This window comes from Leuciscus leuciscus (assembly GCF_965113295.1).
Source record: "Leuciscus leuciscus genome assembly, chromosome: 15".
NCBI classification, from domain to species: Eukaryota; Metazoa; Chordata; class Actinopteri; order Cypriniformes; family Leuciscidae; genus Leuciscus; species Leuciscus leuciscus.
Genome location: NC_138739.1, coordinates 15,134,395 through 15,153,605, shown reverse-complemented (window position 1 = coordinate 15,153,605; position 19,211 = coordinate 15,134,395). Strand labels below are relative to the sequence as shown.

General features: G+C 38.1%; 1 protein-coding gene and 1 long non-coding RNA gene across 4 annotated transcripts in view; one reads left to right on the top strand and one right to left on the bottom strand.

Moving 5' to 3' along the window:
- LOC309476444 overlaps positions 1-19,211 on the bottom strand; it is a 247,752-nt gene that overhangs the window by 140,593 nt on the left and 87,948 nt on the right. The gene's annotated exons all lie outside the window — the stretch shown is intronic.
- LOC309476210 (uncharacterized protein) lies at positions 11,804-17,930 on the top strand. 3 transcript variants are annotated; one of them, XM_082139461.1, is made up of 7 exons: positions 11,804-12,929; positions 13,161-13,487; positions 14,444-14,773; positions 15,033-16,235; positions 16,532-16,642; positions 16,756-16,802; positions 17,574-17,930. In XM_082139461.1, the coding sequence occupies exons 4-7, from the start codon at positions 15,932-15,934 to the stop codon at positions 17,679-17,681; spliced, it is 570 nt and encodes a 189-aa protein (XP_081995587.1). In that variant the 5' UTR covers positions 11,804-12,929; positions 13,161-13,487; positions 14,444-14,773; positions 15,033-15,931; the 3' UTR covers positions 17,682-17,930. The 3 variants fall into 2 exon arrangements, 1 of the variants encoding a protein (XP_081995587.1); XR_014197962.1 differs by having other exon boundaries at positions 14,444-16,235.

Sequence of the window (19,211 nt, the reverse complement as noted above, 5' to 3'; positions counted from 1 at the left end):
CCGACATTCTTCAAAATATCTTCTTTTGTGTTCAACAGAGAAACCCATACAGGTTTAGAACAACACGAGTTTGAGTAAGTGATGACACAATTTTCATTTTTGAGTGAACTATCCCTTTAATGATTTTCCTTCAACTACCCATGTAATAAAACACGATACGAAGTTGGTCTGCAACTCCCAGTTAAACAGAATGCTTATCGTGTTAACCCAGTTTAAAAAAAAAGAGCTAATGAAGCAAGAAACGCAGTACTTGCTAGAACACAATTTAGTAGTTCATAGTGCCAGACCATGGTGTTCACCCTGTCTACTCGTCCCTAAGTCAGATGGTACCTCAAGGTTTTGTACTGACTATAGGAGAGTTAATGCTTTTACTAAAGCTGGTTCCTTTCTGCTTCCTCGCATGGAGATTGCATTGATTGTGTAACGCTAAATTTATGACTAAACTTGATCTGCTTAAAGGATATTGGCAGGTGCCACTCACAGAGTGAGCATCCGAGATCTCTACTTTTGCCACCCCTGATGTGTTTCTACAGTACAGAGTAATGGCTTTTGGTCTTCGCAATGCTGGAGCTACCTTTCAGTGATTAATGTCCATAGTGTTGTCTGATGTATCTAATTGTGACACTTATCTTGATGATGTTGTGTGCTATTCAGATACGTGGGAAGACCACCTCAGAACCTTGGACGATGTCTTCAAACATCTGAGAGATGCCAATCTCACCCTAAACTTGTCAAAATGCGAATTTGGTTGTGCCACTGTTATATACCTTGGAAAGGAGGTTGGTAATGGTCAGGTTTGTCCACTTAACTAAAAAATACAAGCCATCCTTGATTTCCCAATTCCTAAGACTAGGAAAGAGCTCAGTTGATTCTTTGGGATGTCTGGATATTACCGCTGTTTTTGCAAGAACATTTTTGATGTTGCCTGTCCTCTCACCGGATTATTACGTAAAGCAGTCCCACTTAAGTGGACAATGTCAATTCGCTTTTGATGCTTTGAAAACTTTGCTTTGTAGTGCCCCTGTTCTTGCTGCCCCCTGTTTTGAACAGCCGTTCTTCTTAGAAGTTGATGTTAGTGGTACTGGTGCGGGTGCCGTCCTACTTCAGACAGATGCTGCTTGTTTTGATCACCCAATTAGTTTCTTTTTTTTTTAAATCCGTAAGCATTAGCTTAACTACAGTACCATCAAAAAAGAAGCTCTTGCCTTAATTCTCGGTCTCCAACATTTTGAGGTCTACATTGGTTCGAGTTCACAACCTGTTACTGTTTACACTGACCATACCCTCTTATATTTTTTTCAGTGCATTTCAAATGCTAATCATCGTCTTATGAGATGGTCACTAATCTTCCAAAGTTAGAACTTAAAGATATGTCGTAAAAAGGGTATCGACAATGTCATTGCTGATTCACTGTGCCATGTCAATCAGTAAAACAGTGTATGTTTTATATTGTGGGTGGGGATATTATGAGCCTGGGTCATTTGCTCATTTATTCAATTCTGTCCTGTGTATTATTGTCTCTGTAAGAAATTGAAGTGGACGTCGAAGATCTCAAAAATGAAGTTTATTACAGCATAGTAGTGGCAAGGTACACGAAGCACCTTGGGTTCACCGGCGTCAGAATGAACCCCGAACATACCCAATCAACCTTTTATCCTGGTCTTAATGTAAATGAAGTTGCTCTTCTTGCAACAGCTGTGGTCTGTATGTTAATGAAATTGAGACACCCCATGGTCCCTAGTGTCCCACAGAAGGTTCTCTGTTATTCTTTCAAATAAGAACAGCCAAATGTTAAAGTGATAAGATTGTTTGAAGTCCCTTTAATCAAGATGGTTCTCGATTGCCCTCTGTCACTCCCAAGCTATAGGTGACACCTGTGCCTCTGTGATACTATTTTCATATTACTGAGATTGGATGTAATCGTCTCTATATGATAATTAAGCTCTTTTAAGTGAAGGAACATTTTGATATATATATATATTGGAGTTGAAGTGATTTGGAACAGACCACAATTTCTTATATCTCTGTGTATGTGTATGTGCATGTGCTTTGTTTGTGTTACAGGTGGGCGGTATCATGTGATAATTTCTTGGAGGCTGCGATTGGTTCTCCTCCACACCTGATCCAGAAAAAAGGACCGCGCCAAACATTCAACTAGAGGCCACTTTTGTGCCATCATTGATCGTGATCACTTCGCTATTGCTTTTTATCGTCATTTTGTCTAGTCTAGAGTGTCGTATCAGAGAGATTGTGAGTGTTTATCTGAGATTGTGCTATGAGTGATTATTTGGAGTTTGTGATGTAATTTTGGACCTGTGTTTCTTGTTAACTGACCCACGCCTGTTTGACTACGATTTTGGATTCTATTTTGTATTGTTTGCTACAGACTTTTACATTTATCTTCTGTAAATATTTCTGTATATATTTTGCCAAATTAAATTATTTTATTTTTTATATCTATCTTTTCACTTTGTTTTTGGTTTAGGGAGGTAAGCAAGTTGAAATTGTATTTTGTTTTCTTTATTTTTGTTTTAGGAATTGTAGAAGTTAAACAAAGATTGTTTTTGTTTGTTATTTTGGCCTTGTCTGCCCTTGACACTAAACCAAACCCTTTTGAAAATAAAACGTATTTCTATTGGCATCTCTCTGGTTGTGAGACTCTTTCCTTTCCCTGTTACGGCTGACCTCTAGCGGTCGTAACAGCGATCCTTGTGACTCACTGCTGAACTTACACTGAGACTGATGATACTGTTATCAATAATGTTCTACTTCCCACCTCTTAAGTCATGATTACAAGCTCATCGCATTCATATTTTTAACCTGAGAGGGCATTCATGTCCGAATTTTAACTAGTATTTACAATAATTCCAATAGCATGTGAAGACAGCGTAAATACAGAGATCTTACCAATTGTTCATTTCTTTTGTAGAACCTTGACTCAGCATAAGTGACACAAGTCTGAACTGTTTAAACAAGAATAGAGAAAAAAACAAAACAAAACAAAACAAGCAGCATTAAACAATCAAACTAGATCTGTTTATTTACAACATATGCATTATTATCAAGACTCTTATCAAAAGAACGTAAATTGAAAAAAAATTCAATTTGACAACTGTTTTAAACAGGCATAAAAAAGTAATCAGAGTTTGTAATATTCATATTTAGAAATTATTTTCATGTAATTTTCATTAAAGCTCAACAATAATGATTTTTTTTTTTTTTTTCACCAGGAACAGACAGCACCTTTACACATATGCAAGATGGTTCATAAATCAGAAAAAAAAAAATTTGATTCTTGAAATAATGTAGAAATGTATTTCTGTGTTTGTATTTGAAGTGTGTTTTAATGCAGTTTGTGTGAGTGAGACTAGTAAATAGTGTGGTCCAGTGATATGACATGAATACATATTTAAATTTAAGTGCCAAACCCAATAACTGCACACATGATTTTGGTTTCTTCTAATAAAAAGGAACTGACATTAACTACAAAAATTATGAAAATAATTGTAATAAAAGAATAATATTAGAGTATTCTTTCATAATTACTTTTTTAAAAGCTGTAGGTAAAACACTTGCCTTCTCGATCAGTTTTTCTGTGTTTCTTGCAGATCACAACTATAGCAAAAATCAGCAGAGATCCAGCAGCAGCCGAGATCAACATTATCAGAGAGACTGGAGAGTGTGAGGAAGACTGTGTGTCCAGTGCTGTAATGATAAAGAAAGAATGAGTCACAAGACAGAGATCAGGTCAGTAAATAATCAAATATATCATCAGTGCTGTGGTACCTGCACATGTGTGACAGAGTGTGTTGATGTCCAGATGTGTGGTCTGGTTGCTGATGGGATTGTTCAGCACACAGCTGTAGGTGTTTTTATCCTGATATTCCACCTCCAGAGGTAGAGAGAGACTGATGCTGAGATCACACACACTGATGCTGGACAATACACTGATTCCTTTGTACCAGGAGAGAGTCACATGACTCACATTCAACACTGATGAACACACCAATGAACATGATGATGATGATGAAGATGATGAAGAACAGTTTCTACTGATGACAGGAACAGGCAGAGGAGCTGCAAACAAAAGAGAATGAACAGAAATATGAACAAATCAGCATTATTATTTTTACTTTAATGTTTTGAGTGAATGTTTAGTGTAAATTTATTAAACAAACATGTGAATGTTTGGACAAATGATCTCGACTCACCATAGACAGAAACACTGAATGTTTTTGATGTCATTTTCACTCCAGTTATTAGTACTTCATAAACTCCAGCATGTTCAGTTCTGGTGTTTGTGATGGTCAGAGATCCAGTTTGATCATCCAGCTTCAGTCTGTCTCTGAATCTCCCATCAGCACCATCATATGTGGAGAAGGTTTGCTTCTTTTTGTTTATTTTAGCTATGAAAGATGTTTCATTTCTAAATTTCCACAGTATGTCTTGATCTTCATGTATTCTAACATCAGACTGTAAAGTGACAGAATCTCCTTCCATCACTGACACTGACTGTATTTCATTTTTCTTGGCACCAGACACACCTGAAGAACATGGACATATTAAAGCTCCTTTTTGTTTATAAAGCCTGAAATCAGCTGTAGATTTTATTGTATAAATATGAACTGAATTAGATATTTATTGTATTTTAAACTTATCTGCTAGAGTAAAATCAAAGTGTAAAGTTACATATTTTTTTAAATAATAAATACATGGTGATAATTTAATACATCTTAATTTATTCTGATAGATCATTAGACAAAACAGGCTCACTGCATATGATTCACTTAATTTACTCAGGGTTTCCACACGTTTTATCCAAACTTCCACTCTGTAGTTTTATATGATATACTGCCGAATGATTTAAAATATATATTTCTCGGAAATTGCTGGAGAGAATTTGCTATTTAATTTTTGATATATAATAACTAAAGATGCCTGTGATTTGCAATTGGATCAGTGGTTTTGGATTTCTGAGTAAGAAAAATGAACAATCACAATAGAAAGTGCAGAAATTTCAAATACATTTTTTTTGTCAAAAAACAGAGACCTCAGCTGATGAAAATGATCATTTGACGTCTAGCAGCTTTATTACCCTGATATAGAAAGAATGATTCCGTAAATAAATTATAAAATGCTTTTATAACTCACCGATCAGTCTCCACCAGCACACACAGAACAAAACAAACATGTGAAACATTTTATTCAACGGTTCACTGAAAAGTCTGATCTAAAGACTATATCCGGTGAAAACACTCAAGCTGTTTATCTGGTTTGTGAATCCTCCCTCTGACAACATGTGACCCTCATATTTAACACGCACATGCACTGAACATGAAGTTTAAAATATATGTGCGTGTGTGTGTGTGTGTGTGTGTGTGTGTGTGTGTGTGTGTGTGAACCTTTCATGAAGGTGTAAAACATTCTTCATTTTTATCATTTGACATTGATTGTTTTTTTCCCCTTTTTTAAGTTTGAAGGTTTGAAATACATTTCATGGTAAAATGGAGCCTAACTCTTATCGATTTAAATATGGTTGTATATATTTATAGTTTTAGTGTATGGAAACACCAAAGCACACACTTAAAACCATGTGCCCTTTCACAGTACTATTTTTACTGACGTTCATCTTCTGAGTCAGATTGAAACCTGCTGCGGTCGGTTTTCTACAGAAACATGATCTGTTGGATGGACAAACATCTTGTAGGTGAGAGTGAGCATTCAGAGGTGTTTAGGTGAAGAGTTTCTTCCTGTTCTGCTACGTGCTTTTTGACTTTTTTAATCTACGGAAACAATAAACCATGATCAGACACATTGTTAAACTAATGAAAAACACACTGATCATATTTTACTCATATTTAGTAAATCAAGCATCAGTTCAGGCAGGGCACATCCGTCAAGCTTGCATCAACATCACCAGCTCCTCCTCTCATCCGCAGGATTTGTGCTTCAAATATTTCCTCATCAAATTCAGTCAGTCATTTATCTGGATTTAAGTCATTACATTTAAAGAGGCCATATTATTCCCTTTTACAAGTCTTGATTTTGTTTCTGGGCTCTACTAGAACAGGTTTTCATGCTTGAACATTCAAAAAACACTATTTTCACCATATTTGTCATTGTTGAAGCCCGAGCTGCAAGCTGGGGAAAATAATGAACAAAACAGAGTGTTACAGTCTGTCACTGTCAGTAATACTCTGTTTTGTTCCTGTCTCTGTGAAGCCCCTCCTTTCGAAAAAGCACAATGTGCTCTGATTGGTTGGCTGGACCAGTGTGTTGTGATTGGTCAAGCGCTTCGAGTGACAAAGTGGCAAGTTCAAATTCAAATGTAATATTGTGATCCCAGTCTGCGTTCCCCTGTCTTTATAGGATTTTTAGTTTAGTTGAAGTGTTTTCTTTTCCTTTTCCTTTTTTCTGTATTCTTTCCATGTTTCCCTGTTTGCCTTGCTGCCTTGTTTGTTACCACGGTTCCCCTTGTTTGTCTCCATAGTTACCCTGATTAGTTCCTGATTTTTCCCAGGTGAGTCTTATTTTGCCTTGTGCATAAATACCCCAGTGTTTCTCATGGTCTTTGTCTTGTGTTGTCCATTGTGGATATATACATTTGCTTTAGTTTCTGTTGTTGTGATTATCATGTTCTGGCCTGGCTTTACTTCTGTTGTTATGTTTAAATAAACTTTCAGCTGCATTTGGATTCAACGTCCTGTTTTTACTAAATAACTGTTACAGAACACCAGACCAAATATCGATCCAGCAGTGAGACTCGTCTTATTTCGCCAAGAAACTCGCATATCGAGGACCACATCAGAGAGTTCCTGGACATTGCTAATATCACTGACCTCCCAGGCTTTGATTGACTTCTTTTGCTATGGATTGCATAACGCGTTACAATCTACACTTATCTGTGATTGTCCTCGAGGATCACTGAGTGAGTTCCTGGATTATAACTTTTTGGATAAGTGGCTCCCGCTTCTCTGGGGGAGGTAGAGGAGGAACCTTCCCCTAAACATTGCATCTAGCTCCCAAGTCTGATGATTTCAAGTCCAGTGCTTCAGAGTCCGGTGGTCCCAGGTCCAGAGTCTGCAGCCATCAAAGCCGTCACTCCCGAAGCATCAAAGTCGGTCCCAAGGCGTTCGAGTGTCTAGTGTGGCAGACCCGACACTGATGTCAGTGCGAGCAGGGACTCTGTCCCAGAAACGAATGAGAAGTGCCGTAAACTGAATCGTACATGTCATGCATTTGTCTGACTTCTCTTTTATGTAAACTGAAAATAGATCAAGCCAAATTTAACGTGAGCCTGTGGCTGTTGAAGATTAGCCAATGGGCTGTTGATTCATTAAATAAGCTGTTAAAAAAAAACTCCTCTGATCTCTTTTAAATGTTTGATTTTAAATCTCTGATATCATGCTATAAATTATGTGTGAATATTCCCAAATTTTCTGACAGTGCTATGTCTGTTTCATATAACTGTTGTCATATTTCTTAATAAAAATATTAATCTTAAAAATTAATATAATAATCCTGTATTAAAGTAAAAAATAATGGAAACACGTTTTTCGAATAGAATAAAATAGCAAATGCTTTGGATGTCTTATTCATCATATTTATTTTCACATAAAAATAACGGAACCTAAATCCAGTTTGCTGTCCAGCAAGCAGCAACACAGCGCATGAGCGTGAATTGTTGTGTTTTAGAAAGAGCCGAGACAGCGATCACCCAGCCTAGCAGGTACATAACTGAACTTTATTCAACACTCGCAGAGTACAACAACCCCGCTTAGGGCGTGGCTCACCCAGTAGCGATCCCACCCATCATATATATCACTACATCTCCCCTTCCCCAAACAATGAACTTAATGAATCAAGGGGATGTTTTGTTCTGGCATATTAAACACCTGGTACTCTAAACTTTCAACCAGTACTATACCATACTTCTATAACAAAAAAGAAAATTCTTGCTTTAATAAACATCCTTTATCATACAATATATCTTTTTTTTTCTTTTTTTTTTTTTTACAATAACCTTGTGTTTACTCCTTTTCTTTTCTAAGGAGGTCAGGGTGGACTACCTGAGCACTCCTGGCACAGTGAGAGGATTATTCTGCCTCTATAGTCACCGGCCATGAATTAAAGGTTCATTCGTCTTGGTGGAACAGACAAACGTCCCGACCTTGTGTAAGTTCCTTGTCGGGTAGGTATGGCAGACTGCGGACTTGGAGCTGGTTGAGGAACTGTTGTTGCTTGACAGTCAGGTACCTGATCATCCTCACATAAGTCAGGCAAATCAACTGTTTGTTCTTTTTCTCTTTCAGGGTGGTGGAGTCGCACCAACACCCGTCTGTTGCGTCGAATATTTCCGTGTGAGGTTTTCAAAACAAACGACCTTGGGGCCTGCTGTCGGATCACTTTCGCAGTGATGGCTTGGTCCTTAATCCAAACAGTCTGTCCAGGTTTCAGTGGTGACAAAGATCTTGCTCTATGTCTCTTATTGTAATCTCTTGTTTGAACACGTAAGTTTGATTCAAACTGTTTCAGTTTGTCTGCATCTGGGAGTTTAGGTGTGAGAAGAGACGGCAGAGTTGGTAAGCCTGTTCTCAGTCTTCTGCCCATTGACAATTCCGCTGGACTATAGCCATTTGCTAGTGGTGTAGAGCGGTATGCAAGCAAGGCTTTGAACGGATCTGATGTTTTCCCCAGAAGTTTTTTGACAGTTTGCACCGCTCGTTCAGCTTCACCATTCCCTTGTGGATACCGTGGGCTGCTTGTTATGTGCTTAAAGTCATATTCCCTCGAAAACTCCCGGAAGTCAGCGCTGCTGTACTGTGGCCCATTGTCAGATATTAGTATCTCAGGAACTCCATTTTCGATAAAAAACACTGCTTTCAGATGTTCTATTATGGTTGCAGAAGAAGTTGATGCCAATTTGACAACATCGACATCCCTTGAATAGTAATCGACAGTTAAAAGGTACTTTTGTCCCTTTAGTTCAAACAGGTCTGTAGCTGCTCTCTGCCATGGATATGGTGGGAAGTCTGTAGGCTGTAGGGGCTCTACAACTGTCGATGAAGCCTTTCTACACTCATCACATTGTTGCACCATAGTTCGCAATTGTGAACTCAGACCGGGCCACCACACAGACTGTCTTGCCCTTTGTCGACATTTTTCTATTCCTTGGTGTGCCTGGTGAATGTGGAGGAGAACTGAACTTTGGAGTGAAGCAGGGATTATCAATCTTGTCCCATGTAGGAGCAGTCCGTCAAGGATGGAAATCATGTATCTTTCCAGCCAGTAAGGTCTGAGTTTGTCACTGGCCTGCACAGTTCTCGGCCATCCATGCACATGGAACCTCATTACTTGACTGCATACAGGGTCTTTCTTTAACTCTTGTCGAATGTTGTCTAGGCGGCTCTTTGAGGCAGGGAAGCTTCTCCCTATTTGAGCGAGGTATATATTTGTGTCTTCCATGAGAGTTGAGTCATCAGCCGTTATATCGCTCATACTGGGCATTCTTGACAGTGTGTCTGGAGTTATGAACTGTTTACCTGGAACGTGGCTGATCTCGTAGGAATATCTCATAAGTCTCATTCTGAACCTTTGCAGCCTTGGTGGCAAGTCATCCAGATGTTTTGTGCTCAGTAAGCTCAGAAGTGGCTTATGGTCTGTCTCAAGAAAGAAATGCTTTCCAATAAGATAGCAGCTGAAACGCTCGCATGCCCAAACAAGAGCTAGAGTCTCCTTCTCTATCTGAGCATATCTCTGCTCAGTTGGAGTTAATGCTCTAGACGCGTATGCAATGGGTTTCCATGCATCACTAGACTTTTGGAAAATCACTCCTCCCAGACCAAAGGACGATGCATCTGCTGCGACTTTTGTTTCTTTGCTTGGATCAAAGAGTGCTAAAGTTGGCATTGTGATCAGCTCTTTTTTCAGCAATGCAAATGACTCCTGCTGTGGTGCGTCCCAGGACCACATACTTCGTTGTGAGAGGAGGTCTCGCAATGGCTTTGTTTTCTCTGCCAAGTCTGGAATGAACTTCCCCAATTGGTTCATCATCCCAAGAAAGCTGCGTACCTCAGACACATTGTTAGGCTCACGCATATTTTGAACCGCAGCCAGTTTGTCTGGGTCGGGCTGTAATCCAGCTGAGGACAGCTTGTGGCCTAGGAACTTGACTTCCGTCTTTGCAAATTCACACTTCTTTTTGTTAAGCGTCAGCCCAGCTTTCTGCACCCTCTTTAATGCTGCGTCGAGTCTGATGTCATGTTCCTCTGGAGACCTTCCATATATGAGGATGTCATCCATGTGGCATGTGACTCCATCCAGTCCCTCCAAAATCTGACACATTCTCATTTGAAACAACTCGGGAGCACTGGAAATCCCAAATGGAAGTCTTTTAAACGAATAACGCCCAAATGGCGTAATGAAGGTAGTCAATTGTTGAGACTCTTCAGCCAGACGGATCTGCCAAAATCCAGAATTGGCATCTATTTTGGTGAAGATTTTTGCTCCCCCTAACTGGCCTAGTGTATGATCTACTGAGGGCAAAATAAACTTCTCTCGTCTGACAGCACTGTTTAATTTAGTCAGGTCAACACAAATTCTCACTGTGTCATCAGGCTTTAGAACCGGGACCATACCAGAACACCAGTCACTAGGTCCTTCAACTTTCTTGATGATGTCCTGCTTCTCCATCCTGGATAACTCCTCTTTGACTTTCTCCATTAAGGGCACTGGGATTCTTCTGGCTACATTTACGGAATAAGGTGTTGCATTGGGTTGTAACTTAATACAGTATTCCTCTTTTAGCTCACCTAAGCCTGTGAAAAGCTCTGGATATTTCTCTTGCCACTGGCATTCTGTGATGTCTTGTGATAAGGTTAAGCTTTTCAATGGCATGTCTGCCCAGAAGTGGTGTGAAGAGATTTTTGACCACATAGATGTTTTCCTCTATATTTTTCTCATTTTTCGAGATGGTGGTAGAAAATACTCCTTTCACATCCAAGACATTCTTTCCTGGTCCCATCAGTACTTTGCGCGTTTTCTTAAGGCCCGTGTTTTTATTTGAGGCAAGCAGCACAAATATGGATTCAGGTATTGCTGTGACGTCTGCCCCAGTGTCCATTTTCATTTTCACTGGTCGCTCCAAGATCTGAACGGTTGTACACCAGCCTTGAGTACTTGAATCTACGGCTCCGAGGAATGCTTGCCCATCATCTGAATCACAGTCCTCTTTAACCTCATGAAGCACAGTCTTTGAATGGCATTGGCTCATATAGTGCCCTGTCCTATTGCACTGATGACAGACAGCTTCTTTGGCTGGGCAGAGATCCTTTACATGGTATGGTGATTTTCCACATCTCATACAGATTGATTTCTTTGGTTTCTCTTTGTTGTTTTTCTGGAAATTTTTCCAATTCCCAGCTTTTCCTGACTTTGGCTTTTTGGTTGAATCCTGACCATACATCTCTTTGTGTACAGCGTCTAACTTTAGGTCTTCGTCTTCTTCCTGCCTAAGTTCAGCCTGCTGTTTTCTCACTGCTTCGCTTTGCCTGGCCATATTTATGGCTTTTTCCAAGGTTAAGTTTGCATGCAATTGAAGGCGCTCTGACAGTTTGACATCTTTTAATCCGACAACAATTCTGTCTCTAATAAGTTCTTCTCTCAGAGTTCCAAAAGCACAGCGTTCCGACAAATACAGTGCAGTGATAAAATCGTTAACTGGTTCATCTGGCTCTTGTTTCCTGGAGTTAAACTTTGCTCTCTCATATATCACATTTATTTTCCCAGTGAAGTACTCTTTGAATTTATTCTGCACAGTTTCATAATTTCCACGTTCATCTGTAGTCATGGCTAATCCGCACAAAATGTCATCAGCTTTGTCCCCCATGCAATAAATCAATGTATTAACTTGGTGCAAATCTGATGCTTGTGCGAGATTACTTGCAACTCTGAACCTTTCAAATCGTCGGAGCCATCTTTCAAAGTCGTTTGGCTTTGTAAAGTCAAATGGATCAGGAGGTCGGATTTGATATGAAGTTGTGGGTGCTGGTAATTCATCCATTTGCTTTGATGATTATTTTCCTTGTTTTTTTCTTTGCTTCTTTGAGCTCTTTTCAAACTTCAGCACTTTGTTTAACTTTTATTAATCTTAATATACGCTTCCAAATTGTCTCTGACGCTTCTCTGGCCTTTTTTTTTTCTGCACCCAGGTTGCCTCGCAACCGTACCCCTCCCCCGCTCTAAACTTACGATGCGGTGGTTGAGAGAGTGTGTTGATCCGCGTGCATTCTTTCCTTGTTTATCTTCTTTTTTTTTCGTTGGAAACGGCATACAATGCGGTCCTGCTGTAGCGTTTCTCCTACAGCGAGGCTTATGGGCTTATTCAACAGTTTATCGTTTGTTGGAGACTGTTCTAGCCGCTTCTGACACCATGTTGTGTTTTAGAAAGAGCCGAGACAGCGATCACCCAGCCTAGCAGGTACATAACTGAACTTTATTCAACACTCGCAGAGTACAACAACCCCGCTTAGGGCGTGGCTCACCCAGTAGCGATCCCACCCATCACTACATGAATCACGCGAGAGACGCGACCACCGCCTTTGATGTGTCTGATGATGATTCACTTCTACGAGAGAGATCTGCATTTCCGTCGTTGCTGCACTTTTTCTCTCTTCTCCTCTCTTCTCCTCTCTTCTCCTCTCTTCTCTTCTCCTCACTGCAGGGCGAGGCTCATCTCAAACGAGCCTAAGAGCCGAAAAGACTTGTTTTGTACAGTTTAAAGAACGTTGGACGCATCACAGATTACTTTCAGTTTCACTGGTGAAACAGCACTTTTACATCACCGAATCTGCTGTCATTTTAGGCAAACATTCTGAAAATGCAGAGTGTCTCAAATATGCGCTCATTGCGCGTTTATTTACTTTTGTACGGTAAGACATTTTTTTGGTTATAATTTATCTTGTCTCTTTAGGACAACGATGAACTAACGTGAAGCAGTTTAGTTTATATTCGCAGGAAATTAGTTTAATAGGCCTGTATGTATTTTGCTAGACCATTCTAAGACATTTATTTGTTACAGTCTCCTTTCTGGTCAACGATAAAAATGAACGTGAACGTGATTTGTGTGTTGTTTGGCTCGTAACTGTTGATTTCTTCTTCAGGTGTTTTTGGTTTTGGTACAGATGGAGAGTCAGTGTCTGTGATGGAGGGAGATTCAGTCACTCTAAAATATCTTATAGAAAAAAAACAACAACAAGAAATGATATGGTATTTTAATAACACTAGCATCGCTGAAATCACTGGAGATCAGAGTAAGATCTGTACAGATGTTCAGTGTAAAGAGAGATTCAGAGACAGACTGAAGCTGGATCATCAGACTGGATCTCTGACTATCGGAAACACCAGAGCCACAGACTCTGGACTTTATGATGCATGGATCTCCAGCAGAAACCATGGCGGTGGAGAATCCTACTCTGTTGTTGTTCAAGGTAAGTCGTTATTTTTAAAGTCCCCCTAGAGTCAATAATTTTATCCCTTGAATAGATTGAATGTAACTCTACACCATCGCTTCCTGGATATGTGGGTTCATGAATATGCTAATTAGCCCTGCCTCCACTCACTCACAACAGCTCAGATCTCTTGATGTCGTTTGACTCTACAGTGAGCAGCACCGCTTGCAGAGATCCACTGGCTTAACTTTACTGTAGTAAACGTTGCACAATGGCAAGTGGAAATACAGGTTTAATTCAGGCATATATGTTTTAGCCAGAAACTGATTCAGAAGAAGTAGTGGAAGACAGTATTATACAGACTCCTCTACAAGTTGATGTATCAGAATGGTAATGCAATTATGTATCGCTCTCTACAACGTCAGACATATAACAATAATTAATATGATTGGCCTTTGGATTGACTACATTGTCAAACAGCTGATAATGTGTGTTACACAAACCATGTTCCTGTTCGCCATCTCAGTCTGCCTTCTAACTAACATCAGAAACGCTTTGAACAACTCAGAACGTCAGTGGAGAGGGGCATACAGTTCATCATTATACACATCATAATACACATCGTAATAGAAAAATAGCACAATTTTCTGAAGTATTATCATGGATAACATTCATCTATGTAATATTCATAAATTGTATGATGTTCATTATGTTAAATAAGATCATTCAGTATATTGATAAATGTTTGTCTGATGAGTGAATGTGTAAATCAATGATGTTCTTCTGCTGTTTGTTTACATGTGCTACATTTATATACATTTAGGGTTGTGCAATATAAAAAATAAAAAATAAATGATGTGCTGATACCTTGGCTGGTTTAGTCCGGTCATAAACTATAGCTTTTTATATTCTTCATATTCATATCCTGTTGTGTAATTTTGGTTTTGCTCATAGGGGCTTTTCTTCTTCTTCTTCTTCTTCTTCTTCTTCTTCAGGTTTGTCTGGTGTTGATAAAGATGAAGTGCCAGTGATGGAGGGAGATTCAGTCACTCTAAACACTGGTGTTAAAACAAACCAACAAGAAAAGATTAAATGGTATTTTAATGACACTCGTATAGCTCAAATCAGTGGAGATCTCAGTTTCATCTGTACAGATGTTCAGTGTAATGAAGATACTGAGAGATTCAGAGACAGACTGAAGCTGGATCATCAGACTGGATCTCTGACCATCACAAACATCAGGACATCAGACGCTGGGCTTTATAAAATACAGATCATCAATAGCAGGACCAGCATCATGAAGAGATTCAGCATTTTTGTTCGTGGTGAGTCGCTATGTTTAAAAACAAGAACTGTAAATTTAAATTGCATCAATAATGTTATTAGTTATATTTTAATATAAGTAATTGCATAATAGGTCCCCTTAAAGTCAAATTTGTAGAATTAACTACAAATGTATTTTAGTATGATATTAAACCAATTAGCTTTTCAGTTGAGTTTTTATTTTATCAGTTAGTTTTGTCTGTTAAAGATGACACCTCATCAAACAATCTCTGATTACTTTTAATTATCATCTATTTAAAGGTACAGGAAGTAATTTCTGAAAAATGCTGTTGTTAAAGTGGATCAGACTGAGCACAACAACACACTTGTAGCCAATCAGAGAAAGAGAGATGGCTGAGAGACATTACGAAAGGTCAGAGGAATATCATTGGAAAAATGAAGGGTTATGATCAGGCATGAGCTTTAAGATCCATGTTAATATTAGAAAAGCTTTCCAGTGCTGGAGAGACCTAAGTGGGAAAGCCTGAAAATGGACTTCAAGGTTGTATTGTTTTTGCTCCATACATGAGATCCAGAACCCAGATTATGCTGTTGGTGTAATATTAGCTATAGTAACAGGACATTTTTGAGTTTCATTATTTCTCTGGAGATGGTGTGCTGCTACTGCCGCTAACAACCAACTCTTGCTTATACTCGTGCACTGTATGTTAATTTTTGTCCTTCCTTGTCATTTCATCATCTTTGCTTTATTTTTCGCAAAGAATAATTTTGCCCTTGCTTATGATAAAGTGACATCAACTCATGCATTGCAAGTTCATGCATTTTGGGGGCGAGGCAATAAAGGGATGGATGTGTTTATTTGGGTTGATTTGAAATATCAACAGTGTTTCTCAGAAGTCGTTTACTGCACCTTTAAATGCATCTGTTATTTCATACTGTGTGTTTCATACTACTGTGTGTTTTTTAGTTCACTAGGAATCCAAACTCCAGAGGATTTGATGTAAAAACAACTATGCAAATTGTGTTTTATAAGCACTAAAGGTCAACAAATGGGAAATAGGCTGAAAGTTAAGATAAGCATGAAGAATCAATTTTTATATCAGCAGTTCTTCCTATTGTGTGTTTAGTTAGTTTTAAAAAGATCCTACAATCATCTGTTGGTTTGTGTTTCAAGTGTTTCTGCTGCTGAACGAGATAAAATGAAGAGAAAGTCAGTGAAGGAGGGAGAATCTGTTACTTTAGATCCTGGTGTAAAAAAAATAAATAATAATCTGATTATGTGGTATTTTAATGACACTCTCATTGCTGAAATCACTGTAGATCAGAGTAAGATCTGTGCAGATGTTCAGTGTAAAGAGAGATTCAGAGACAGACTGAAGCTGGATCATCAGACTGGATCTCTGACCATCACAAACATCACAAACACAGACTCTGGAGAATATAAACTAGAGATCAACAACATCAGATTCAGCATCATAAAGAACTTCAGTGTTAATGTCATTGGTGAGTATCATTAAGTCACTCAAATCAACCCAGTAAATGTTTTCATTGTGGACTCAATATTAAAATGATGCATGTACATCAGGTGATACACAATTAACATGAAAAATACATACAATTATGAATGCAGTATTCCTCTTCAGCTCACTGTGATGCTGTTCTTCTAAAACCCACCAGAAGGCGCCATTTATCAGTTAAATTAAATGTGATACAAATGATGACCAAAGTAGCAGACACATATATTGGTAAAGTTGTTTGTATCAGTCACTCTGTAAGTAATAATGACTGTCTGTCTTCAGCTGTTGTAGCAGGAATAAATGTTGTTGCTGTTGCTGCGGTTCCTGCTGTTCTGCTGCTCGGTGCTGCAACTGCTGCTGCGGTTTACTGTTGCCGAGGAAAAACAAACAAACGTGAGTATTACAAACAGGTGATGTAACAAGATGAAAATATGATATTTATTGTTTGAACATTTTAAGTTTAAAAGATGTGAACATTTTAATTTTTATTCTAATTTATTCTAAAGTACTGTGTGCAGGCTGCAATGACAGCAGGATGAATCTCCCTTATCAGGTAAGATAATGAGCACTGAATCTCCCTGCATAAAAACTGATTCAGATCTGTGAGTTTGCAACATCTTTGAGTGTTTTATGCAGTTTCACTCAGAAATAATTGTATAGAAACACCAGACTACGCTGCTCCCATACTGTTTTACTATACAATAAATAGGAATACGTGTATACATTTTATGTTATTATAAAATTGCAATAATTTGTAATGCTATCATTATATTATTATAATTCAATTTATATGCCATATAGGCTGTTACAACCATAGTCTACGGATCAGGGTGTAATATAAATGTTTCTTACAAGTGAACTCCCAAATAAAGTAAATGACAATATGAAAACAAAAAGTGCAAATTTATTAAGAGAGCAGAGTGATAAGTTTGGTTGGAGTACTAGTGCTGTATTACTCATATTCACCAGTATGATAGCTCAAGCATTTTAGATGTGCAGGCGGTTTAGGAAGATGGTTTCAACAAAAGCTATTTTTGCTGTGTGGAGGAATGTTTAAGTTCTGAAACTTAGAATGTGTTTTATAGTAAAATGGCCTCTTATATGTCAAGAGATCAAAAAGAATTATGATATATATATATATATATATATATATATATATATATATATATATATATATATATATATTGTAAAAGAAAACCACCATTCATTCATCAAATATAAGGGGAAAAACAGCATTTCAAGTCTTATATATTTTTATGTTTGTGTCAATGAATCATCAGTTCCATTCACTTATTTTACCTTCTGTCAATCTGTTTTATTACAGGCATGTGTTGTTGAGGACCCGTCCCTTAATCAGAATAACACTCAATTGCCGGATGTGAATTCCCCTGAACCGTCTGTGACTGAGGCTGCCATTGAGACACCACAGTAATGTTATTATGTTTGCTTGAGAAATCCAACATAAACTATTTCAAACTTATATAACCTTTAAACTTAAAACCTTAAAACTTAAAGCTGTTAAAACTACTTCAAACTTCCCTGCTATGCTTTCTCAAGCCATCATCAAAGTTAGTCTACAAACTTTTTTATCTAGTTAATTACTTAGGTTCTTTCAGGAAGAGAACACAAAGAGAAGATGAATGAGAGAAGAGGAACAGCAAACACTCACAACCACAGTCAGTAGTGCCACAATACCAAGATTACACTATTAGGTACCATACTGAAATATCACCTCAACACCAGTTTCAACTAATTCAAACTAATTTGCTATGATTCAGTTTTTAAGTCATTTAAATATTCCATTAAAAATGTAAATATATTGAATTATGTAAACATTGCTTTAGAAGTTTAAACAGTTAATTAGCTAAGAAACAAAGAAATGTGTTGGCAGCAATACAATAGAGTGCTTTGTTTTTCAGTATATAGAGGGTTTGGGTTTATTGAAGTGATCCAGACAGGAACAGTGAGATATTACATTAATAACTGAACATGAATCATTCAAGATTAATATTTTGACCAAGTAATGTCCCGCTCTTCATAGAGCGGCTGCCAGTCAAACACTCAGGTACTGAATTGAGTGTGTACTACTGATACTGGTAATGTTACAATCTTTACTATTGTCTCTATTGTCTATTGTTTACTATTGTTTACTATTGTCAGCTGACAACACTAGAGAGGAACATCCCTGATGAAAACACCAGCATGCTGTTGTCTCTGATAATCATGTTACAAGCTGGTGTTTTCAGCTGGAATCCTTTTATTTATGTTTAAGTCTATGAAGAACTTTGTGTTTTTGTTTGTAATGCCGTAGCTTTGTGGTTCTGAAAGAAAGTCAGTTAAAATCCCACAAGGGTTGATCCGTAAAATATCACCACATTGTGTCCTTGATCAAGTTCTCAATCTCAGGAACAAAATGCCAAATTGTATTTTCATTTGCAACATACTGTTGTTTTGTCTGTTCCAACTTCCATGCCTGTTACTGGCTGCTGTGCAAGCATGTTTACTAGTATTAATCATCTGAATGATGTTTTAACCTTTTCACTTAAATACTCTTGTCTGAACAAAATACTTGTGACCAATCTTAAATACCCACACCCATTATCATTGACACACCCATCATCGTCATCATCATCAAATAATAATTTTAAAGTGATACCGGGACCAATAGTGTCACTATATACTGCAATATAATACTCATAATACATAAAGAGTTTTAACACATTCAATACACATGTGGTATTAACCTGCATTTATAAGAAGAAACTTAGTGTCAGATCTTCATTCATCCCATGCGGGATGCAAGTGTTCAATTTATGGGCTTGGAGCTGGTTAATCGGCCTCCAAGAGGTGGAGACCGTGAGAACCTCCTCTTGCAGCGAGAGGCTTGGCATATTTTTAATTTGAACACTTGCATCCCGCATGGGATGAATGAAGATCTGACACTAAGCTGCTTCTTATAAAT

Coding starts and splice junctions, on each gene's coding strand:
- LOC309476210 (XM_082139461.1), top strand. CDS start 15,932: ATGAAGAGAAAGTCAGTGAAGGAGGGAGAATCTGTTACTTTAGATCCT. Junction 16,236..16,531: donor CTTCAGTGTTAATGTCATTG/GTGAGTATCATT, acceptor GTCTGTCTTCAG/CTGTTGTAGCAGGAATAAAT. Junction 16,803..17,573: donor GGATGAATCTCCCTTATCAG/GTAAGATAATGA, acceptor GTTTTATTACAG/GCATGTGTTGTTGAGGACCC.